Genomic DNA, 25,337 nt, shown 5'->3' on the forward strand with positions numbered 1-25,337 from the left:
AATGTAAACAAAAATGGCCGACAGCAAGAGAAAAATGTGTAATATAACAACACATTTGACAATTGATAATCTCATTTGGCTATATGTAAATTAGATTAGATTAGATTATTGAACGAGCTTAAAAAGAGATTATTTTCATATGTAAACATACTATTAGGTTACGTTAAGTTGGAGTGGCTGATCTCCAAAGCCACATGAGCTCTCACTTGGACAGCTAAAGCCAGTGCTTTGTGATGCCGCAAATTCTTCAAAATAGATGCTCAAGACACTCAAGTAACGACAAAGCGCATTGAGCCTTTCACGAATTGGTGCAGACAACTAATTATTGATCGGTACATTTCAGTTCGTTCATCGAAGATTGTCCTGTCAAGATATTTCAAACTCGATGTCTCAATCTCCACTTCTTGCATACAAATTTGGCAATTTGCGTTCGTCAAGTTATTTAGCCTCACGGCATATAAGCCCATCGGGCAATGGCCAGTAATGACTGCTATCAATACAGCCAGCTGAATCTTACTAAGAGCAAATAGCTCAGTGGATCTCCAATTAAAGTTGAATCTTTTTGTATTTAAATGTCAAGAACATTATCGGGATCTTCATATTAGCCTCAATGACATTAGTTCTCCATAAAAAATATCTTTCAGAGACAAAACCAAGCTATTTAATAGTATTGGAAAGTGTAATCGAATCAAAAGGTAATCCACGATATTATTTATGTAAATATTAAAAAAAAATCAATTTGGTATACCAAATTCATATTCCAGCCCAAAAAGTATAAGTACAATTCAATTGCAAGCAAATTTGGCTTCAGTGATTTCATTATTAAGCTCATTAGCCTAATGAATTATTAATGCACTTAGAGGTGTTTGAACTTGTCAGTGAAGCCGAAACGTATTTGATTTCGTTTTATTTTGATTTTTTGCTGAAATATTTTTCATTCATTAACAAGTGAGTATGACTGTGAGTATGCTTGTTAGCAACAAGGCGGTTAAAGCTTTCAGATAATGATAAGACAATCGAAGCGGCGCATCAGATAAATTACAAAAGTAAATACATTTGTATATCAAATAAATTCATTTAGCATACTAATTTAGTACATGTAATGCATTGCGAGCACCACATAAACCAGTCCATTGATGCTTTATTTGGCCAACTATTGTACGCGTGCGCATTAAAACGCATTAAAACAACAGCATTAAAAAATCAAGGTCATTACATAAATACCCACATAAACATACATATATGTGCATATATAGACAAACAAGTCGACAACTTTAGTCACCAAAACAACAACAATAACAACTGTGGAAATGACAATCCACAAACGACATTGGCACTGGCAGCACCACCGTCAACCAAGTCAATCGGCACCTGCATACACTTACATAGGTACATATGTTTGTATGTATGCAAATAAATATTCCAAATGCATATGGAAATGGAAGTCGCCTATGCGTCCCATAAATGGCATTGATATTGACAGTTGGGAGCGACCGCCGCGTACGCCGCGCGGCACGAATGGAATAAATCAGCAAACAGCTGTCTCAGCCCTATTGTTATGTAATCATGGCTGCAGATATACATACATTCATACTAGATATATCATATTTATAAGTTATTTGCGTGCAAGTAGGCGTTTTGTGCGGAAAAGTGCGTTGAGTTGGCCTTAGAAGGCATTGTGTTTGGGCAAATGTATGTGAGTATAACCATATATGAGTTGGGCTTATCGTGTATCTAAAAATAATGTGCGTGAATTTTTAAATTATTTGAATATATTTCTTATTTGTGTAGACGTCAATCCAAGTTGACTTAAATAGTTTCAAACAGAAAACCAAAAATATTTTGGCTTCTAATAATTTTGCTTCTTCTTATTTCTATAAACTGTATCTAGTTGTTCAAAATTGTTCCCATAACCTTTAACTATTAATATTGCGAAGTTTGGGATTATTTAACGATTTAAAGATGATTAGATCGATGGAAAACGGCACTTAGCAAGATATCAAAGAACTGGTTTTTGTGTGATTTGGGTAATTCGGGGTTTTATTTTCTCCTTTACTCCCTATACAATAAAAGAAAAATGCACTTCAAAACTGGAGGCACAGTCCAATGTTATTTTAAACTTCGGATCCCGTATATATACGTTCCGATTTCCAAGTTATCACATTTATGAATAAGAATCTATAATGAATATATAAGAAGCTTCCCTTCCTCCATAAAAAAGTGTGTTTCCATAAGACTACATATATGGCAAAATCGAATTTTTTCTGAGTATTGGACCAAACTAATTTTTTCCAGGAGATTTAGTCATAAGTACAAAAAAACATTGTATTCTCCGATTTTCGAAGTTAGTCTTTAAAATCGAAATACATATTTGAATTCGAAGTTCGAAAAAAGGATTTTATAAAAAAATTATCATTAATGACAAGATATAGTTATTAAAAAATCCAAAATATAGATATACTCTAAATTCTCTTCTTAATTCTAAGTTCGATCTTCGAAAAAAAATACAAATCGAAAAATACTAATTTTTTTAAAAAGTCCGTCTTTTCCGAACTTCGAATTAAAATTTTTCATTTTTGAAAAATAGTTTGGTCCAGTTTAATGAGTGTTGTACAGTGTAATGACTAGCGTCTGGTTGTTTGAAACACGGATGATTTTTTTGCTAGAAAATTAAATTTAAATACAAATGAATTGTAAATGAAAAATTTGCCTAGTGTTCCTCAAAAAGTAAGCAAACACGTTTTGAACCTTGCACTGGGTAAAGATTCTTCAATCTCAGAAATACATACGAATAGCGACGTATGATAGATACCAACACAGCATAGCAGACCTCAAAAGAAAATTAAAAAAAAAATTGCTAGTTGTTCCATACATCCGGCTTAATAGCTATCAGTACAAAATTGGTGTACTTAGAACTGTTCGAAATTCTCACACATTTTTAGAATATTTCGGTTTTCCCAACCGGCCTTTCAGGCAAATATCACTCACTCCTCAAATAAATTACTATAGTTAGTTATAGTTTATGAGATAACCGAATATTAATAATTCTTCACCCTTCTCCTCTTCACTTATTCTCCACTAAACAACTACAGCTTTGAACAAAATAATAGTTTCAGCTACATTTTTACCCCTGAAATATTTTTTTTTCTCTCTTCAACATTTTTGTATTAGAGAACCCTTTATTTTACTTGATTACAAAACAAGGGATGATTGATGTAAAAATTCCAATTAACAATTCAAATATTTTTAATTGCAAACAGTTCAGTCACTAACAGCATCTAAATGTAAATGGCAGATTACAAGTCAATTGGAGCAAGATTCCCGGCAAGTGAGGCGCATTTGTATTATTATTGTTATTAAAAAGTAATGACAACAACAATACCCGTTCGCAATAAAGTAATTGTGACATTGTTTTTTCAGTTGAAAAATTATTTACAAGTGAATCGAGGCAAATTTTAAAAACACCCACACATATGTATATACATACAGCTGTGATTATTTGAAGCCAGTTACTATACTGTGGACACATAGATAAAGATCTAAATATCATTTAGATTTATAGCTCTAACAATTCAGTGAAAAATTATATATTAGACTTAGATCAAAAAAAAGGGAATTGGTGAATTGCTGAAGCTTTAAAACTTCTCGAGAATCTTGGAATCGAATATAACAAGGATTACCTCGATTCACTTTGGATACAGACTACATACAAAGAATTTTTAATTACTACTGAAATGGAATTTATCTCACACATATGAAGAAGGAAAAAGTGGAATAAAAAATAGGTAAAAAAACACCACTCCAGCTTTCTCAATCACAAGGATCTATAGGTTAGGTTATGTTAAACTGGTAGGGCAATGAGCAGCACATAGACCGAATTTGGTCCTTTGCGATACCAGATGGAATGCCGTCACGCAGTCAATGAGAAGTAGTCATCCCTTAGTATGCCTGTGCTTGTCGCGAATTACAAAAGGTGATGTGTTTTCACTAACGATATCTCTTCCAGATTATCATACTAGGGGTCTCAAGTGCTAAAGCCTTCAAGGATCTATAGGTAGAATATGGAATTATATTACGATATGAAATAATATTTTACAAGCAGATTTAATTGTAGCTCGAAAACAGTTTTTTAAAGCTTATGAGGTCCATTTCATACCAGTTATTTGAGGTCTTGTGCTTTTCAGCGCTTATTCAGCTACCAGTTTCAGAAGCCGAAGCGCCCAGAAAACTCATGTATGAAGTTCACCTTTAGTTCCAAGGGTTGACTACATAAAATAATATGAGTTATAGGTTCATAAGGTGTTAAAATATTTTGAAAAATACATCTAACAGCCAAAACAGCTGCCAGTAAATTTACATACAAATTGCGACTACCACAAAACTAAATGAAATAAAATGAAATAATATACTAACCGCCACAAATTATGAGTAAATGGAAAAAACGAGCGCTAAAACAAGAACACGACGTAACAAATTGACTAAGCTGAGCGCGTAACGCCCACTCAGCTACCGATTATATACATAAAACAACAATAAAAAACTACTAGTAAACCAAAGCACAGGCGGAAAAGCAAAAAATAAAAATAAAAATAAAAATAAAAAATTCAAAAAATAATATAAACATAAAAACTGGTGCCTTAATATAACCTTACATATATATATCTAACGTAAATCAAGCAACTAAGCAAATTCAAAAAAAATCTCAAAAAACTAATAAATGAATGAACACAAAATTTACTTTTAGTTTTCGCGTTATATGAATGACAGCCGAACGAACGAACGCAAAAAAAATGCAATCAACTCGCCCGTAAAGGAAATGATCATCGGCAATCCCGTTGTAAGCGCAACAAAAATTGGGTCGACAATCAAAAGACAAAAGAAACAAACCCGATTTGGCACACATCGAGGAAGGCAGCAAGAAAAACATAAAAAATACACGCATGCAGCCGGAAAAAAGACAACAAAAACAACAACTGACACGCATAAACTGCCAATCAGACAGCTAGTCAATCAGTGAGCAATTCAGCTACCGACGCTGACCACACGAGCCAAACCATCGCTAATAACTGCATGCAACGAATTGACGACGCGCAGTGTTGGCGGCGCATGCGCAACGCACATGTATGTATGTACGTATGTGGGTTGCCCACAAAGTTAGTGGCGGCGTTGTGCACCCGCGCCAATTTGCAATTTAATGACTCTGCACAGGTTTTAGTGTTGTTGTAATTTTTATCTTTTTTTTTTTTGAGCTGAAGTTCGTCACTCAAGCGCTGGCGGCGGCGAAGTACACCGCTACGCAGCGCGTTAAGTGGTGAGTTGAGCATGCGCGCGCGTAAATAAGAAGCATAATTGCTGGCTGTGAGCAATTGAAGCTGGCGCGCAATGTGTTTGCGCATGCGCGCTACAAGCAGGTTTGTAACGATGACGACAGCGGCAATCAGCGGCTGTATATTCAGCTGTGACTGCTGGCCAGTAAGTGGCGTGCTTTAGTTTTTTCTCACATTGGCGCATGCGATTTAATTTACAAATTTATTTATTTCAACTTTTTTTCGCCGCAATTTAAATTTCTTTGCATTAAACATGACCGCTTTGCTACAAATATTGGTAAAATTCGAAACTTGTTATTCAAATTAAGAGCGGTAAGTTTAATTTTTGTTATTTATTGTTGTTGTAATTGATTTACAAGTAAATATCTCGCAGCCAGACGAACAGATGTTTGGGGAAAATTGGAATTTTCACGCTTCGGCGCAAACGCCAGTCAATAAACTGCAATGCATTGTACTAGCGAAATTGTAACAAAACATTAGAACAACAAAAACATGTAAAAAAATAAAAAAACAAAAAAGTCCAACACAATAGTCGCGTCTCGTTTACACAGGTGCGCGCACAAAAAGGGCCGCTGTTACACTTAACACGCCACCACACCTTACTCCCCACACACCGCGCACCGAACCAGGCGCATCAACTCTGCTAGTACTGTATATTTGGCGACAGCGTTCAAATTTGTGTTGTTGTGCTGCAGTTTGCGTTGCGGCGAGTGCGGCGTGCGGTTGTCAACGGCAATGATGCGAAAAAATCACGTTAATTGGTTTCACTTTTTTCCAGCGCTCTCTCGTGCGCGTGCAAGCGCTCAAGTTAAACAAGTCGATTGCGACGATTCGATTTCGATGCGATCTGCTGTTTGTCGTTTAACTAGAGTTAAGTTCGTTCGTTTGTTGTTTGTTTGTTTGTTTGTAGGTTATTTTTTCATCATTCTTAACTCATTACTCATACGCCAAGGCACAGTGCACTATAAACTGACTATTTGTTGTTGTTGATTTAAGTGAAAAATTAAAAAAAAAAAATATTAAAAAGTGCACAGATCCACTGTTGTCATATAACTAACTGCTTACATAAGTGCATTGCATGCCTTTTGACATAGTAATTATTATGCTTTAATTGTATTCGAACAATTGCAAACTGGAGTGATTACTTATTATTATACTCTTTATATGTATTATATATTATATATTGTTATTGGAATTCGGTTATTGATCGCATCACATTTTAATTGTATTTTAATGTAATTTGTTATGCTATTACAAATTAATAAATTGAATTAATAAATACTAATTATAATTATAATAATAATTAAAAATTAATTATAATTAAGTTTTATTAATATAGATTCATTTTAATTAGCAAATTATTATTAAATTATTTTTTAATAATTTATTAATCAAATTGCTGATTTTTTCTACTTGAATTTAAACAGTTTCAATAGCAGTGATTTAAATTAATTTTCGTTTTACTTAATGAGTTATTAATAAATTAAAATTTTTTTTAATAATTTCAGAATGTATTCTATTATTATCTTACTTTGATTCTTTTTATAAAAAAATATTAGGTCTACAACTTTGCTTCCGCCGTTTTTTTGTAAATATACGTTTTTTTTTTCTTGTATAAGAACGGTTACAAATGTCGATGAGCCTCAGCCGCACTTTTCTTGGAATTAAAAAAGAAAAACAAAATTTCCCGCAAATGTAGAGAATTCGACTCAAAAAGTGACATTTTCAGTTGAGAATAAGTTTGGGTTGCAAACAGATCTCTGCAAATATTCTGTTGGGTTAATGTTGACACAAATGTCCAAGATCGATATAAAAAAAATCGATTTAATCGACCAGTGCTTGACCCTAGAGACATCTATTGGGAAACGGCGGAAGCAAAGTTGTAGACCTAATATTTAATTTTGTCAAAAGTTTTGTGATTTTTACTCCATATATCGGCAGTCAGAAATCCAAACTAGCGGTTTATCATTTCTCAACACATCCTTTGACTATAACATTTTCATGAGAAAAGCATTTGCATTTAGATCATATCCGCTTATACTACATTTCCGATTTTAAGATTATTTGTATAATTTTCTAATTCCTCTTGCAAATCCTCTCTCATCTCAATTTCACATAATAATCATTTGAACTTGTCAGAGGCTTTTAAAAATTAGTATTCGTGTCGAGAGTGGTTGAAATACCCCAACAAAGTCCTAGTTATTCAGGCAACTTATGAGACAACTTCTGCTAAAGCCCTCGAAAATGTTTCCTGGAACATATTCGTGCACAATAGGTGTAACCAACGTCACTTTTCGTTGATTAATGATTAAGAAATAGTCGTTAAACCGTCTTTGTTAAACTGCAGTTCGCTGGGCATGAGACTGTCTGCTTCTTATTTACAGTCCTCCTTGAAGGACTGAAGAAGAATTTTCTTTCACATTTTCTGTTAGTATGGCAAAATTTTTTAATAACACATAACGTCCATAATTTTTTTCGAATTTTTATGCTCTTTGAAATATGCAGAGTGACCATTTTCATAAATATTGTGACTGCTCTTAAACGATTTCTAACAAATACTTCACTTTGACCGGCAAGTACTTTCCGAAAGCTGTTTTACATGACATGTCGAGAGAACCTTAATATTTTTTAGGATTTTTTATTTTATTTTATTATATTTTTTAATTTCATATCAAAACAATTTTTTTTTTACTTTATTTAATTTATTTTATGAAAAAAAAAATTTTTTTGGTTTAATATTTATTTTCAAGAACTATTTTTTTTTTTAATTTTATTTATTAATAATTTTTCAATGACATTTATTGGTAGTTAAAAAACATTTATTTAAATTAAATTTCTTATATTATTATTATTTTTAATTTATTTTATTAAAATTAATAGTTATTTTTAATTATTTTTTGTTTAATTGTATTAAATTATAATTTTTCCATGATATTTATTGCAAACTATTTAACGTAAAAACACTAATTCAAATTCATTTTCTTATAAAAATTATTATTATAATTTATTTTATTAAAAAAAAGTAGTTTTGGTTTAATATTTATGTTCAATTATTTATTTTTTTTTAATTATTTGTATCTATAATATTTTAATAATGTTTATTACAAATTATTTCAATCATAAACATTTTTATATTTAAACAGATTATTTCATATTCATTTTAGCTTCTATATTTATTTTATATAATTTATTTTTAATTAAATTATTTTCAGCGAATTTCAATAAATATAATTGCTAATATATTTTATTCGTTTCATTTACTGTTGTTTATTATTATTTTATTTTATTTTGTTTTATTTTATTTTATTTGTTTTTAATTTATTTGTCTAATTTAATATATATTTTTTTTAATTTTTAATTTAAATTGATTTTTACTTTAAACTTGATAGTTTATTTCCACAATGTTCTCATTTTCTATATAAAAATTTACCGTTTTTTGTTTCAAATCTCTCACTTTCAAAAAACACAGAATTTAGAAGAAACATCACATTATGTCGTTAACTCGATTCATCACATACAATCAATCAATAAATCGTTGTAGCAATTCAATAAATATCCCGACGATCGCATTACATTACTGCACAAAACAAACAAACAGATGTTGCTAATGTTTTCTACAACAGCAACAACAACAAAAAATCGCAAAAATCGCCAATTCGTTCCAATTAGATTTAGCACTTTGTAAGATACACTTGAGAATGGCTAATCAGCGTTTTGAGGTGACAACAAAAAAATATGGAGCAACAACAACAAAATAAATATTTGTTTTTAGTATAAACTAACAACAATAACCACACACAACGCACCGTAAATTCGATATCGTTGCGAGCAACTAATTCGTATCTGATTCTCCACCGGCGACGACAACAGCAACACACACAACACCGATCCGTAATCGCTAAAGATACACTGTGGTTTCGAGTGCGGTTCGTACAAGTATCGCGTCACAACTGATCTGTCGATCTACCTGCTTACGATTTTCAAGCGCAAACAATTTGCGGTGTTGCGGTCCATCGGCGTGTATTGCTGTCACAACACAAACACACACATACAAGCTGGTATTCATAAGCTTTGCGACTTTGAGTGGTGCGCCGCTTTGACTGACGTCGTCCACTACCAGTCGGCCAAGCAGCCAGCCAGCCAGCTGAGGCGCTTAATACCTGCCTGCCGCACACCGCACGCCACGCATTGCCCGGCCGTCCCTTCCTCCAGCCATTCAAAAAGATCTCTCATTCACACACAAACATTCAGCGTTGAACGGCACACACACACACACACATGCGCCGAGCTTTCCTCCAAAATCACTTTGAAACAACGAACGACGACAGCGACGCCATATGAGCGATGTTTTGTTTTTACTTTCCGTCGTAACAACGCCAACAACAGTCAGTGCAACAACAACAACAACACCAACAACGGCAATGCCAATAATATTAATAACAACAAAATTAAGAATAACAACGTTAAAACGCCAACACGCCGTGCGTCAAGCGAACACTGGCGTCCGGCAATCGGGTGCCAAATTGAGATTTTATAATACTTGACTGAGATTCTTATAACACGTCCGACCAATACCGTTATATTTTTGAAATAGTCTACTAATATCTGCGCCATCTGCATGGCTAAATATTATGGAGCCGATTGGATATACGTATGAAATCGACCTTATCTAATCGGTACAACAACTTGTAGTCATGCACAGTAGATTCACTAAACTGAGATAAGGAAAAGTTCTACTAATAAGATCAGCCTTAAGACATCTACTACCAGTCGGTTAAGCTGCCTGCCGAACACTCGAATATATTTTTCGTTGAAACAAACCCAAATCGAAGCTATCAACATGAGGACCCACCTTTCCATAGTACCATCTTATCTATTAAGAGTCCACACAAGAGGCTTACTACCTCCTAATGCATCTCATCTAAAATATTTCGACCTGGAACAACTATATATAGAATTCTCGTGAGTTCTAGAACTGATTCTCGAACAGCAAAACTCAATAGAAATTAGTAAGTCATATTGAGTCATGATGGAAAAGGATATAGCTGTAACTGGACCTGTCTGGCACCTGTACTTCGGAACGACCTGTGGAACCCTTTAACTCATTCTTTCACGATTCTAATATGAAATACAAATATAAATGATTTATTAATAGGGTCGCCACAAAAGTAGACCAATATGGAGAGCAAACGATTTTTCCGCCACTCTTTTGGCATTTCTATTCAGTAAAATTTGCCATTTCATCATGGAAAGATATACGATCCAACAACGAGTCAAAATCATTAAAATTTATTACCGAAATTTGGAGTCAGTGGCCTCAACTTTATGATGAGGCTCATTTCTGGCCGAATAGCTTTGTCAATAAGCAAAATATGCGTTATTGGTCAGACAGCAATCCACACGTACTCCATGAGTCACAATTGCATCCCGAAAAAATTACGGTTTGGTGAGGTATATGTGCCAGCGGCGTCATCGGGCCGTACTTCTTCAGAGATGATCAAGTCCGGCACGTTTTTGTGAATGAGTATCGCTACCGCTCAATGATAACCGAATATTTTTGGCCCGAATTGGATGATATGGACTTGGACAATATGTGGTTCCCACAGCGTCGATCTTTTCAAATACAGTCAGAATATTTTTTAATTTTTATATTACTCCACTCAAGAAGCGGATTGTTTCAAAGAGACTACGACAGATAAGTAGTTGATTAGGTGGCCTAACACCTAAAGAGGTGTGATCAACAGGGTCAGATCTAGCAATCGTAGGGACATTATCGCTAAATCTGGGCGGTTTACAATTATCTTTTGTCAACCGATAATGATATTAAACTTCTAAAACTTATAACTTATAAACAAATGAAAATAATTAAATAAATTCTACACTCTCTAAGTTCTACGAAGTAAGTTTCAAAATTTAAGCACAAACTACAAAAACTAAAAAATAAAACAAAAAAATACCTTTAAACCCGCCGGCATGACCCCACTCTCATGTGGCATTTCCGGCGACGCCACTGACTGAGTGTGTGTGTGTTGGCTGCGTCTTCACTTGGGCAGCGTGTTTTTCAAATATGGCAAATCAAGGAGCGAAAAATATGAACAAAAGCGAGTTTGAAAGATTTTGACTATTTTGTGTGTGAGCGCGCGACGCAGCAGCAGCGCGCTGAGTAATTACTCATATGTACGTAGGTATGCATGTCAGTAGGTGCAAAGTAACTTTGTTTTTTTTTGCGGTTGTTTGATTGGATGTATGAGATGGGTAAGTTGATCTTGAAAGAACTTGAATTTGAAATTTTCACATTACTCGCTTTCTTGTTTGCTTTCTTCCACACACAGAGCGCTGATTTTTGATTGTTGTTTTCGAAATAAAAATTACTTGCTTCTATTAATTTTTGGTTATATGCTCGTATATTGACTTGATTGTGCTGAGCTGGTAGAAGAAAGAAGACATAATTGTTTGAGTAAATAAGTAAACAATTAAATAAGAAATTTTTTTCAACTGCTGAGGAGTCTATAAATAAGATTTCAGGGTGTACAAGAAGTATAAGCTATATTTAAAATATTTTTTTTTTTTGTTTTTTATTTTATTTTTTTAATTTATTAATACTGTGTATTCTTTTGTTATATATTGAGTTTAAAGCACAACAACAAGTACTTAAAAACTCAATGAGAAATTGTGTGTGTGTGTGTATGTGACAAGTTTTGCAGCGTACTTCCTTCTCACCTTCAAAGTCTGCTTCGGCGATATGACACATATGTTCGTATATATGTCTGTATATTCGCAAATCATTCAGTTTCGCTGCCACAGCTCTTGCATTGGGCGCGCGTCAATCTATACTGCCTGTTAAGTATGTGTGTTGTTGTTGTTGTTGTTGTTTGTAAAAAGTCGCAAAACGATTCTAATCCGTTGTGCTGCCCGTCCCTCCAGTCCCCTACGCAGTTAAATACATATGAACATTTTAACATATGAAAAGTCAGCACTCCAAAGCATTGCTGAGTGACATGTGGTGACGCTGTTGCAAGTCAAGTGCTGTTGCTGTTGTAGTTGTTGTTACGCTTTTGTGTGCCTACATAAAGAAATTAACAACAAAAAAAGTTAACACATAAAATATTAAACAAAATGTATAAACCCACATTGGATACACTGCATGTAACAAATGTTGTTATTATATTTTTTATTTTATTTGTTGTATTTTTGCTGAAAAGCAATTCGCATAATTAATACTTACATATCCATTGATGTATGCACAAACGCTGGTGTATTTGTATGTAGTTAGTTTAGTTAAGAAATAGCCAATGTTGACTTTGGCGTTCTGGCCAGCTGTGGTGCGACAATTACCATTACGCCAATGGTAATTAACATATTTGAAAAGTAATGCAACGCGAAAATTTTCACTTTTGTTGTAAAAAAAATGTGTAATATATGTACATATGTATGTATGTATGTGTAGAAAATATAAATATATTTGTGTGTGTATATTAGTAACAAGTAGATTAGGTACATTTTACTTTATAAAATATTTTTATTAGTGTTTGGTTAATAAAGTAGAAAGAATAAGCGAAGATGAAAGAAGAAATAACCAGAAATACTAAACAAAATGTGACTTTAAATTATTACAAAAATTAATAAAATAAAATAAATTATAATAAATAATTAAAAAAATTTAATTTAAATAATTAAAAAGAAAATAATAAAAAAATTAAAAAAATAATAATAAATATTAAATAGAAAAATGTAATGTACAATAAACAACAATTCTAAAAAAATAATTAGAAAATTAAAAAGGGAAATATAATAAAAATTAAAAAAATAGTATATATAAAAAAAATAATAAAAAATTATCATTAAAATAAAAAAATAAATAAACAATAATAATAGTGACAAAATTAAAAGAAAAAATAAAAATATCAATTCAGAGATAATAATAGTAAATAAAATATAAAAAGAAATAATAAAAAATTATTATTAATAAAGTTAAATTAAAAAAAAAAAACAATTAAATAAAAAATAAAAAAAAAATTAAAAAAAAAATAATAAAAAAATTAAAAAATAATAATAATAATAAAATTAAAAATAATAATAAAAAATTAAAAAACAAAAATAATTAAAAATAATAATAAAAAAATTAAAAAAAAATAATAATAAAAAATTAAAAAAAAATAATAAAAATAATTAAAAATAATAATAAAAAATTAAAAAAAATAATAATAAAAAAAATTAAAAAAAAGTAATAAAATTTAAATTTAAATAAAAATAATAGAAATTAAAAAATATTGCAAACAATAAAAATACAATTTTTTCAATACGTAATTGTAATTAAAAAATACCAAATTTTTTTATATTAGAATTTAAAAATATTTACAAAAAAATTGTAATAAAAACAAAAAAATAAATTAAGTTTTAAAATAAGTAAAATACAGTGACACTAATAAAAACTAATAAATAAAAAAGAAATAAAAAATGAAACAAATAAAACAGTAATTATTAAAAAACGGAAACATGCAAAAAGCAAAATTTAATAAAAACAAATATAAGAAAACTGGAAATAGTTTTGAAATATAGTAAAACCATTTAAAAGCTAAAAGGTATACAATAAAGAAACAAAATGTATTTAAGGGGTTAGGAGTATTCAGGATTTTCAAAAAATTATTTTTTTTTTTTGACATTTTCGACAAATGACAAAGAACGCTCAGGCACTCCAAAACGCTAGTGTGAAACTTTAAATGCGTTTTTCTCAAAAATATGTATTTTGCACTGGTGACAACTGTAACTCGAAAACCGCTCAGTAGATTTTAATGGAGTTTATACAGATTTTAGAATACAAAATAATTCTGGTCGAAGTTTTTTTTTTGTTTTTCCAAAATTTTGATTCTTTAAGACTAATTACCTGTAGATTTTTTCCCGAAAATCTATAAAAAAAATCCTGAAGCCGCCATTTTGTTATTTTTTGGAAAAAAAACTTCGATCAGCCCCAGGATAATCTATTTCTACAAATAATTTTTCTTATTCGATTGATTTTAGATGAATCTCCAAGAACTTGATGATTGTCACGGCAAGGACCTTTTTTGTAACTGGGTCAACACAAATTGCTATAAATTCGGAAATTATAATTTTTTTGTCAAATCTTCGTGACTTCAAGTCAAAACATTGTGTAGTATTGCCATATTATTACTTTTGTAAAATAATATTATTTAATAGCAAAAAAAAATACTGAAAATTCTCATTTTTTCATGTCTCTGACTACCCCTAACCCCTTTAATGAATAAACAACTGAATGCATAAAGCAATAAGTAAAATATTAGATTAAATTTAAATTAAAAAATGTGATTAAAACAATGGAATAACAATAAATTAATTTATTTTAAGAATAAATAAATAAAATAAAATAAAATAATATAAAAATAAAATAAAACAAAATTAAATTAAATAAAATAAAATAAAAATAAAACAAAATAAAATAATATAAATAAAATAAAAAATAAAATAAAACAAAATAAAATAAAATAAAATAAAAATAAAATAAAATGAAATAAAATAAAATACATAAAATCAAGAAATAAATGAAATGCGAAATATAGTATATAAGCTATTTAGCAAAATATGAATATTAAATAAATAAACGCATTTATAAAATGAAGAAAAACTAAATATATGTTTTTATATATGTTATATACATATATGTAAATAATTTAATAAAATAATACAATTATTAACAAAATAAAATAAATTTTAGCCAGTATTAACCAATTAAAACCTTGCAAATTTTAAAATAAATATAACAAATAAATAAATAAAAATAAAATAAAACAAAATTAAATTAAATAAAATAAAATAAAATAAAAATAAAACAAAATAAAATAATATAAATAAAATAAAAAATAAAATAAAACAAAATAAAATAAAATAAAATAAAAATAAAATAAAATAAAATACATAAAATCAAGAAATAAATGAAATGCGAAATATAGTATATAAGCTATTTAGCAAAATATGAATATTAAATAAATAAACGCATTTATAAAATGAAGAAAAACTAAATATATGTTTTTATATATGTTATATACATATATGTAAATAATTTAATAAAATAATACAATTATTAACAAAATAAAATAAATTTTAGCCAGTATTAACCAATTAAAACCTTGCAAATTTTAAAATAAATATAACAAATAAATAAAATTAGCAACAATGAGATGAAACAAAAAAAAGAAAATCGTTATGAATTTGTTAATTATTTAAAGCGCCAAGATGTAAAAAAAAATATTTTCAGCAAAACGGAAATTGCTATATTTGGTAAAATGAATTAATTTAATTTAATTTGTTAGTAAATTTTAATTTAAATTTTTTGAAGAAAATCGCACACAAAAATTGTTATAACACACCAGCTATTAACATTAAAAGCATAGTAAATGTATAAAGAATGTTAAATGCAAATTATTAGTATTTCCAAAGTAGAAATGAAAACATAAAAATAATATTACATAAATGTCTTGCGTTGCGTACCACGTCACGCCCACACACATACGCCATACTTTTTGCAAGAAACACACATTAAATCATAAACACGACGACGACGACAAACTTCCTACAACACACCAACCAACCAACCATTTGTACATGAAATGGTAACAAATTCCAACACTCAATGTCCATCAGTATCAAATTTATAAGAACATTATAATTGACATTTTCCAATTTTTTTTTTTGTTTGTTTTCACAATTGCTTTTGTTTTATTTCAGACTACTACACGCTAAAAATGGTACACGGCAAGGTGTTATGTTAGGCGTTGCTTTGTTTGTTGTTGTTTTTGTTTTTGCTTTACGCTCAATATATTTATTGGGTTTCAATGCATGTATGGTTACTTCATATATATATATTTTATATATAGTAAGTAGTATATATGTATGTATGTATGTATGTATTTAACCAACGTGTGCATACAATAAATGTGTGGGTGTTCTTGATGGCGATTTGTGGTGAGTACGAGTTTTAAGAAAAAAAAAAATAAACGTTAGCAATTTTTTTTTTGTTAAAAGAAATATGTAGTGTAGACAATTCGAACGCAAGTGTACGCTTAAATACAGCAACAACAAAACGTGCTTACATACAAATATATGTATAAGTAAATGTGTTTTTGAACACATTTATTCAAATACGAATATGTTTGTATGTCAGCATGCATAATGCTAAGCGTTAGAATTGAAATCATATGTAGCTATTGAATTGTTCAGTAAAATAATATATGCAGCATTTACGTATGTATGCCATAAAGCGCATAAGTTATAAAATTAGTTTTGGTTTTGTTTCTCGTTTTTTGTTTTTTTTTTTTCATCTGGAGTTTATAATTATGCAATTAAGAACAATACATTAGGTAAATTAATTTAATGCTAAATAAAACTTAGTATTATATTACATATTTAGTTTCTTCTCTTTTAATAACAATTATTACACTATCTTGACTAATTTCATCAGGGAGAAAACTAAGTAGTATTACACGAAAAGTATATATATATATAGTTATAAATATCAAACATGACTCAAATTAAGGAAATAATGTATGTATGAGAGTGTGTGTGTGTGTGTGTGTGTGTGTTGATGTGTGTCTTGTTTTTGTGATGCCTACGGTATCGTGTCCAAAATAAAATTCAATCATTAAAACATAAAGCTCTTGTAGTAATAAGCCTGTTAAAATGTGCGAAATTTAAAAAAAAAATAAAAAAAGAAATGCACATGTCTACTGTTATACCAGCAGCAGACGAAACATGTAGCGCTTATAATGAGGAAACTGTTTCACACAGCTTGTTTCACAACATGTGTGGAGAGATTTCCATGTGTTGTTAGTTAAGAGCTGTGACTCCGTACACAAATTAACACTGTTCGCGCGCTCCTTCACAATATTTTAACACTGCTATATTATAATTATTATGTTTTTGCTGTTGTTATTTTTGTTGTTGCACAGTTGCGTATTACTTATAATTGCTAATGCTGCTGCCGCCACTTGCACTTGCCACTTAATGCTTCTTGGATGTTTTGGCTTAGTTTGCTTTTGTTAATTATTTTAAGAATTGAACGCTAAGGTGACCTGTTGTGTTACAGTCCTTGATAAAGGCTCCAAATGCATACAACTACCGCCTCATAACCGCTTCAACATGCGCTTCTTCTCTTTGATTAGCTTTTCTTTTTTCTTGTCTTGTAGTTTTTTGTCGACAGCATGTTTTTTGGAGGAGGGACCATCATCGTCTTTCGCATCACCACTAGCGGCACCTTTTGCGGGCTACATAATGAGAAAAAAATATTAATAATATAATTAATAACTTTTATCACCAAAAAAAATGATGCCAACACCATATTCATTTAGTTTAACTCCTTATTTATCGTTCTCCCTCAGTTAAACGCCGTTTAAATACCAACCTGCGCATGTATTTCAGTCATCATTTTCGCACGCTGTGAATAATCATCATAACGTTCCAATAGCAATTTACCAGCTTCCTCGTTTAGCGCAGATTCCGCATTTGGTACAATAAGAAGGCATTTTATGGTGAGCAATATATGTTTAATACCCAAATCGGGTTTCCAATCCTTCTTCAGTGTGTTCACGCAAATTTCACCATTAGCCGCAACATTTGGATGAAAGATTTTTGTAAGGAAAAAGGCTTTTGGCGGTGATTGCGGAAAATCTTTTCCGAGTGTTAGCTTAACACGAAAAACGCCACCTGCGTATGGTGTGCCGGCTGTGAAAAATAATAATAATATTAGAATAACAGCAATAAGTAGTTTATGCAACAATTTTTTTTTTTTTTAACTTTTGTTAAAAAACGAAAAAAATAAACAATTTTCATAAACTTGCACGCATTTTCAACAGCTTTTCAGCAAGGCCAAACAATACACAACACAAGGGCAGTTTGCATTGATTTTTCTTATTTGTCACGTTTTCTTACAAAAGCATAAAATTGTTGCAACGGAAGGGGGGGTGACCATCTAGCGTGTGTTTATATGTATTGACCCCAAAACCAAACACGCATATACTTACCAGGACCTTCGATTAGCGCTTGAATGTCAGTTACATCAGCGTCATTTATTTGTATTTTGATGCCCTCCAATGGTGTTTCGCTCATCTGCTGCATTTCCTTCATCACTTGACGTATTGTCTGTGGCGATAGATTTTCCACATTTGATATCTGCACAGAAATATGAAAAATAAAATTATTATGTGTAAACTTGCATCAACTTGTAGCTTTTACAAGTGTACGTACCGAGCTCATGGTTATGACTTTCGATTTCTGTAAATGTTTGTTGCTTGGCTGCTAAATGCTACGTAGTCGTCTGTGTGATGCTGTCGATGCTCTTACTTTCCACTTGCTTTTGTTTTGCTCTTGTGCTTTATTTGTTGATTCGTCTTGTGCAACTTGAGCGTTAGCTGGTAATACAATTTTCCTATATATGTTATTTGTGTGTCGTCTATCGCACTTTTGGTTCCCCTTCACCTTGATCAAACACACACGCTTTCCGCACCCACAGCAGCAACAGCAGCACACAAACGTTTTCAATGCAAATCGAACCTGCGCCGTGTAGAAAGCGTCACTTTGGATTCGTACGTCGTCTTTGGAAATGGGCAAATGGAAAATGTATGCGTATTTTCTTTTTGTGTTCCTTTAATTCCCCACTACACCACTGTTACTTATGCGATGGCGTCGCTTGTTATTAAATCTTTCACTTACACACTGCTTTGCTGCAAATTTTCAGCTGCAATTCAATGTGTATTTTAGCGCGCTTATTAAACGCAAGTTTTGTGGGTTTATATTTTAAAATTTCCGCCTCAATTGTAATTGTTTAAAAATTTTCACTCGAATTACTAGAATTTTACAGTTTTCGAACAAAACTCCCAAAAAGAAAATGTCAATTGGCGAAACAAACTTTTCCCACTCGACACAAACAGTGTTGCGATGGCGGCATTCGTAAAATGTACGTTTGATTATAATGTACTAGAACGGAAAGGTATTATTTTAAGTTTTATTTTGCTTTAAAATAGCGTATTTTAGTTACTAACATTTAATTAGCAAATATTTGCAAATAATTTCTTAATTTAAGAACTCACCACGTGTATAGAAACCGCCGTTTTAAATATAACTTCTGCAAATTCTGATTGGAATATATAATGCCTTTACAAGCAACACTGCGCGTTTATGAAACACAGCTTATCTTCTTTGTACCGCTAGACGTCGCGCCTGAAGCTTCATTGTAAAATGGCGCGTTATTCTTCTAATCTGGAAAATTCGACTGAGAGAAATGAAAATTTGATAAATTAGTGTTTTACAAACGTTTAAATTTATTTAAAGTGCAATAAACAGTCAAAAAGTGTTTTAGTTTACATAACGCACATTATAAAATGTGTGTATATGTTTTTAATATGGATTTTGTAAAGATAAAGAATGACTGGGCCACAGCACATAAGATGGTTTGTGCGTTTGTACAGCATTTGTTTCCTATATCCGCAACTGCAAGACTCAAACTTCCGCAGGAAGTGGGCTACGGTCATGAAGTTCAGATATTGGACACAACTTGAACTGCGAAATAAACAGGTAATGTTTTAATAACTTCATTCCATCAATATTAATTTGCTTGTGTATATGCCAGAAAAATGTTCTTTGTATCAATGTACAATATTAGTAGCACCCAACTTGTCTCCAATTTCCATTGCAACTATATTAAAATTGGAAACTACGATTTCGCAATTGTCTAAAGAAGTTGATTTTACGACGTGACTCTGAGATATTAAACACTTTATCGTCCATAAACTTGGTATCCACCCACGGCACCATTTCGAAATCATTCACAGTTCGACGGTTGAAAAGTGGATCTGGCGATTCTACATCATGCACATTTTTCGGCTTGCACCGCGATGGCACCGGCTCCACATAGTCACGTTTATATGTGGAGATATTTTGAAACTCTTTAGGCTTATCGAAGTGCAACAAATCGAAGCGGAAGTCATTCATTGGATACGATTGAAAGTTGAGTTGTTTTCTAGCGATTATGCGTATATTTGTTGTCGCTTTCCGGCCGGCTTCAAGCATTTCATGTGTAACTGATGTTGGTGTCGGCATATTGGCATCGTAGCTCATCCATTCGCCGGTGGGGCGGCATTTAAACATTTCTTGTTATATTTGTGCCCAAAATGTTAGAAAATCCAATCGAAATATATTAATTGACGTCGTATAAAATTTATGTGAAACAAGAAAATTGAATTTAAGATAATGGAGTGCTGTGTTATCGATAAATTGTTTTGTGTTTAATTCAATTTATCGTTGTTTACAATGGCTTCCAAAATATAAGTCTTGTTGCTGTTTAAGCTGGCATTAAAGTCGCCTTATCAATCAAAATTAAAGCAGTGGCTTGCAAACTGTCTACGTGATCTAAAAATTACCACCTGCCGGGATAATTTTATGGATTCAGAACTGGGATGAAGTTCACAACTATCTGATTTAGACATTTCCTACATCTATCTTTTCTCATATTTCGAATACTTCATTGAGCTCAGATTCGGAAGAAGATGAAGGGAAGCATAAACAAATGTAAAAACAAATTAATATTAGCTATTTGAGCCACTCACACAAACTCACTAATTAATGACACAGTAATCATAAAAAACCACCAAAGTGAGCCGAATATAAACAAATGGCTTATAAATCAACACACATCATAAACAAAAGTGTGACCAATTGCAACAATCGTAATTACGTTCATTATGACAGCGATAATGGAATGGTACGCTACGCGGCAATAACGGTACAAAATCAATGTTAACAAAATATTTAAACTATTCGACGAATAATTGTTGTATTATTTATTGCAAAGTCAAATGATGGTCGGCTTTTTCACAACAATTGCGCTAACTAATGATTTTGCAAAGTTGTTGTATGGGTGTTGTGTAGTTGTTGCATAGTTGTTGTATATGTACAATGTATTATATGTTTGTTGCAGGGTTGTTGTATATGTATATACTTATGTATGTTTGCACATTTCATTGCTTTGGCATTTGAATGATTATTTGGCTTGCGGACTTGACAGGCACATGTGGTTGAGTGTTGGCATGGTCAAGGTATTGAAAATATTGACATAAATTTGTTACAACTCTTATGCTTCACAATGTAAGGTTTTGAGAAATTAAGTGATGAACGGTGGTAGTGTTGTTTGCCCAGCGGTTATTCAACACTTGACTGCCGAACCGATTTTTTGAGATTTAGTTGAACTAGCGCTTTTAAGAAAAGGTGTTATATATGTGCATATGTGTTACATAAAGTTTAGATACTTCCTTTAGATACCTCACTTTATCCCTTTCAAGATTATATTCTTCTTCTTTTTGGTGCTTCAGTCACTTAAGCAATTTTGATGCAGTCAATATAACCTCTCAGTAGCTCCTTTTTTTCGCTACTCGGAATACACACCCTTCAACTTTTCGAATTTTAGATTAAATCAGAGTTTAGATGATGGCAGGGTTTTGCTTTTCTGTGGATTCAAGTAAACATGGAAACTTCATATATATTACATTCTTCTAACTGAATGGAGGCATGGCAATAAAAGAATGATCGGTTCGGTTTTTGTCTTTCAGGTTAAGTAGCTAGATCGATTTTAGTCAAAACCCGGTTCTGTAGGTAGTCACGGTTTGATATCACCGTAAAGTTGGAGCCTTAGGGTTATTCATTGAAGAATTGATAACATATTTTGTACTCGCCCCTGAAACATAAATGGTTTCGGTCGTTCGTAAACCGAGTCGTTGGTCTCAATAGCTTTCTTTTTCACTCAAAATGTGGATGAGGATAGGCGGAGTATTCAAAATATTTGTTTTTGAATATCATCGAGGTGTGTTCAAAAAATAACGGGAATTTTTTTATTTTGTTTTTAGTTGATATATGTATGTGTGTATTGTATTAGGTTGGCAAATATCTCCCTTCCGCCTTTTTGTATTTTGAATTTCGCGGCTATGTATAAAGCGCTACAGAGCTCGTATCTGGCAATGATATATGTACATACATCTTTGAAAGATCTTAACATAACCTACAAAACGAGGCTATGTATGAGTTTGGATATTGCGTTCAACAGTTATAGACGTGTAAACATGGAGTTCACTAACGCCGAAACTCGCGCTATTTTAAAGTTTTCCTTCGTTAAAGGCAATTCCGCTAGAGAAACGTTCCGCGAGATTAATGGTGTTTTGGGGGATGATACTCATGATCATTTTGAACTGCGGGGGCATGGTTTGGACCATTCAGAGCGGGTGAAAACGACACCATGGATAATCCAGCCGGCGGAAGATCTGAGACGACGAATACCGTTCACATCATGGAGAACATCGAGTTAGACCGGCATGTGGCATCTCGTACAATCGCCGAGGAGATGGGAATTAGTCACCTAACCATTTGCAGAAGGCTGGATACACAAAAAAGCTTGATGTTTGGGTGCCGCATGATTTGACGCAAAAAAATCTTCTGGACCGAATCAACGCCTGCGATATGCTGCTGGAACGGAACGAACTCGACCCATTTTTTAAGCGGGTGGTAATTGGCAACGAAAAATGGATCACATACGACAATATCAAGCGAAAACGGTCGTGGTCGAAGGCCGGTGAATCGTCCCAAATAGAGAAGAAGCGTTGACATAAGTGTATTATATCGAATGGGGACTATTTTGAAGCCGACAACAATAATGTAGATGAAAGAATAAATATTATTTTCAAAAAACTAAAATTCCCGTTATATTTTGAACATTTTTTGTGCACTCTTGAGTGGACGATCTTTAATCGGACTAAATGGTTGTTTGGCAAATGGTGTCTGTCTGTACTCTATTACTGCTTTAGACGATTGCTAATATAATATTTAAATGATCTAGACTTCTTTAAATATAATATATATATTTTTCTCTGTTCCATCCGCTTTGAAATACTCCGTACATGGGTTTAAACCTATTACTTTATATTTTCTCTACAAATGTTTGAAATACATAGCATGCACATATGCCTATCGACCAACATATACTTTTCTTTAAACATTATTTATGAGCTGTTTAGGCATGCTGTGTGTACCTAGTATGTTATTAGCGTGTTTAATGGGGTATCGACAGCGGCTGTGAAAACAAACAAAAAATGGATTCCAAAAAGCCAAGGAAAAAAACTTCAAAAGAAAGTAAAATTATGAATTTAAGCATAGAAAATCATGATTATAAAGTACAAAACGTCAATTGAAACTTTCGCACAAACTAAACACACACACACACGCACACTTCAAACGCTGCTTTAATTGCAACTTTTCTTCTTTCTTTCTTATCCAAAATCTGTAACTCACTGCAAAATTAGCGATTAACGAGATAAACTAAACAAAAAAAAATCACGCTGATCTCAAAGATTTAGCCATTACTGGCGTGTGCTTTGTGTTCTTCTTGTTGTTGGTTTTGTTTCCGTGACTTTGTTGCTATTTAGTTAGTTTGTTGTAGTGTAGTGTGGTGTTTAAGTAGGCAACAGTGCATAAAGTGGAAATAAACAGAAGTGGGAAGTAGTCTTGCGAATCAGGTAGACATGCCCACTAAAAAAAATTTAAAAAACAAAAAAATATTTTAGAAAAAAAAAGAAATAATACACAATAATAGTAAGAAATATTACTCTTTTCCAGCGCTGTCTAAGTGCATTAGCACAATCATACATAAGTCCATAAGCAACATTGCTGCCCACAAGCTTTTGTTATGATTGCCAGTTGTGTCTGCAATTATGGTTAGAAAAATGTTTGTATGTTTGGTTATATGCACTTTGGTATCCACCGGCTGCGAGTTGGCGTGGCCAGCAGTCACTATAGCACTAGCCACTGGCCAACGGCTACTAGTTACTGTTAGCCACTGCAAAATTACTTCCATGGAATTTTTTAAGCGCAAACTATTCATACTCAGTTGAGAAAAAAAAAAAAAACAAAAATAAATAAAAAGTCAGTTAAAAATGCAACACAAAAGAACTGTTCATTCGTCGAGTACAGGAAGTGCTTTTGTTGCGCTTTTCTTGCATACAAGTTGTCTTCTTTTTTTCTATATTTTCTGTGTAATGAAAGCAAAATATGCTCTGTAGTCTCATGTGCATTTACTTTATAAGCGTTTGTAGGTACTTGGAAAAGGTGTTGGCAGCTTTTTTTTTGCGGAAAAGTCATAAATTTGAGTTGCACTTATGGCAATAACGAATACAGTGTGTCTTTATAGCATTTTTAGTAAATACTTCAAATTCAAAGGGTTACTATTTCGCATCTGATCTTTCTGTGGATTAAAAAAATTATGGTTCTACATGCTCCATAAAATGGGGATAAGCTTGAACATTTTGTTCTATTCTGATTACACTAGATTTTCAAAAACAGTATTTTCCTTTCTAATACATAATACTATAGAGAAACACCGACTTTTTTCTGGGTATTGGACCAAATAAAACTTTTCTTTTAGATTGAGTCATAAGTAAAAAAGTGTGTTCTTTGTTTTTCGAAGTTAGCCTCCCAAGTCGAAATTTTTGAATTTCGAAAATTATGTAGTTTTAGATCTTTTCTATATTTTGTATTTTTCACTAACTATATCCTGTAATTAATATTATTTTCAAAATCCTGTTTTCGAACTTTGAAAGGAAAATATTTCGATTTTCGAGGCAAATTTCGAAAACAGTGTTGAACAGAGTAATTGATGAATATCAAATTTATATCTGTACCTTGATCTTGATTTTCCAATTTTTTTAAATTCTTCAATTTCCGAATTCTATTCTCTAAATATTGTTAACAGTTTCATAAAGGACTCAAAACTCTGTCTTAATTCAGACTTTATATATATATATATATATTTGGCGTAGGAACCGCTTTAAGCGATTATAGCCGAATCCACCAGAGCGCGCCACTCATTCCTCCTTTTTGCTTTTTGGCGCCAACTGGAAACACCAAGTGAAGCCAGGTCACTTTGCACTTGGTCCTTCCATAGGAGTGGAGGTCTCCCTCTTCCTC

At 31.9% G+C, this 25,337-nt stretch overlaps 3 protein-coding genes across 3 annotated transcripts in view; all 3 read right to left on the reverse strand.

The window, feature by feature from the left end:
- Positions 1-9,303, reverse strand: part of LOC105216225 (uncharacterized) — a 91,965-nt gene extending 82,662 nt beyond the window's left edge. Inside the window, exon 1 of the mRNA XM_054232541.1 lies at positions 9,134-9,303. The gene's annotated coding sequence lies outside the window, so the exon portion shown is untranslated. The remainder of the gene's footprint in view (positions 1-9,133) is intronic.
- A 7,168-nt stretch (positions 9,304-16,471) lies between these two features.
- Positions 16,472-19,223, reverse strand: LOC105216201 (ubiquitin-conjugating enzyme E2 S). Its single transcript, XM_011190584.3, has 4 exons — positions 18,582-19,223; positions 18,359-18,506; positions 17,740-18,059; positions 16,472-17,602 (listed from the first exon to the last, which is right to left on the reverse strand). The coding sequence occupies exons 1-4, from the start codon at positions 18,588-18,590 to the stop codon at positions 17,462-17,464; spliced, it is 618 nt and encodes a 205-aa protein (XP_011188886.1). The 5' UTR covers positions 18,591-19,223; the 3' UTR covers positions 16,472-17,461.
- On the reverse strand, positions 19,188-20,561 carry LOC105216206 (uncharacterized). The gene is made up of 2 exons (XM_011190589.3): positions 19,424-20,561; positions 19,188-19,310 (listed from the first exon to the last, which is right to left on the reverse strand). Exon 1 carries the CDS (start codon positions 20,478-20,480, stop codon positions 20,034-20,036), a length of 447 nt encoding a protein of 148 aa, XP_011188891.1. The 5' UTR covers positions 20,481-20,561; the 3' UTR covers positions 19,188-19,310; positions 19,424-20,033.
- Between the last annotated feature and the right edge of the window lie 4,776 nt (positions 20,562-25,337).

The sequence above is a fragment of the Zeugodacus cucurbitae genome, chromosome 5 (genome assembly GCF_028554725.1).
Source record: "Zeugodacus cucurbitae isolate PBARC_wt_2022May chromosome 5, idZeuCucr1.2, whole genome shotgun sequence".
NCBI lineage: Eukaryota > Metazoa > Arthropoda > Insecta > Diptera > Tephritidae > Zeugodacus > Zeugodacus cucurbitae.

Coding starts and splice junctions, on each gene's coding strand:
- LOC105216201 (XM_011190584.3), bottom strand. Junction 18,060..18,358: donor AGCGCTAATCGAAGGTCCTG/GTAAGTATATGC, acceptor TATTTTTCACAG/CCGGCACACCATACGCAGGT. Junction 17,603..17,739: donor TGACTGAAATACATGCGCAG/GTTGGTATTTAA, acceptor CTCATTATGTAG/CCCGCAAAAGGTGCCGCTAG.
- LOC105216206 (XM_011190589.3), bottom strand. CDS start 20,480: ATGTTTAAATGCCGCCCCACCGGCGAATGGATGAGCTACGATGCCAAT.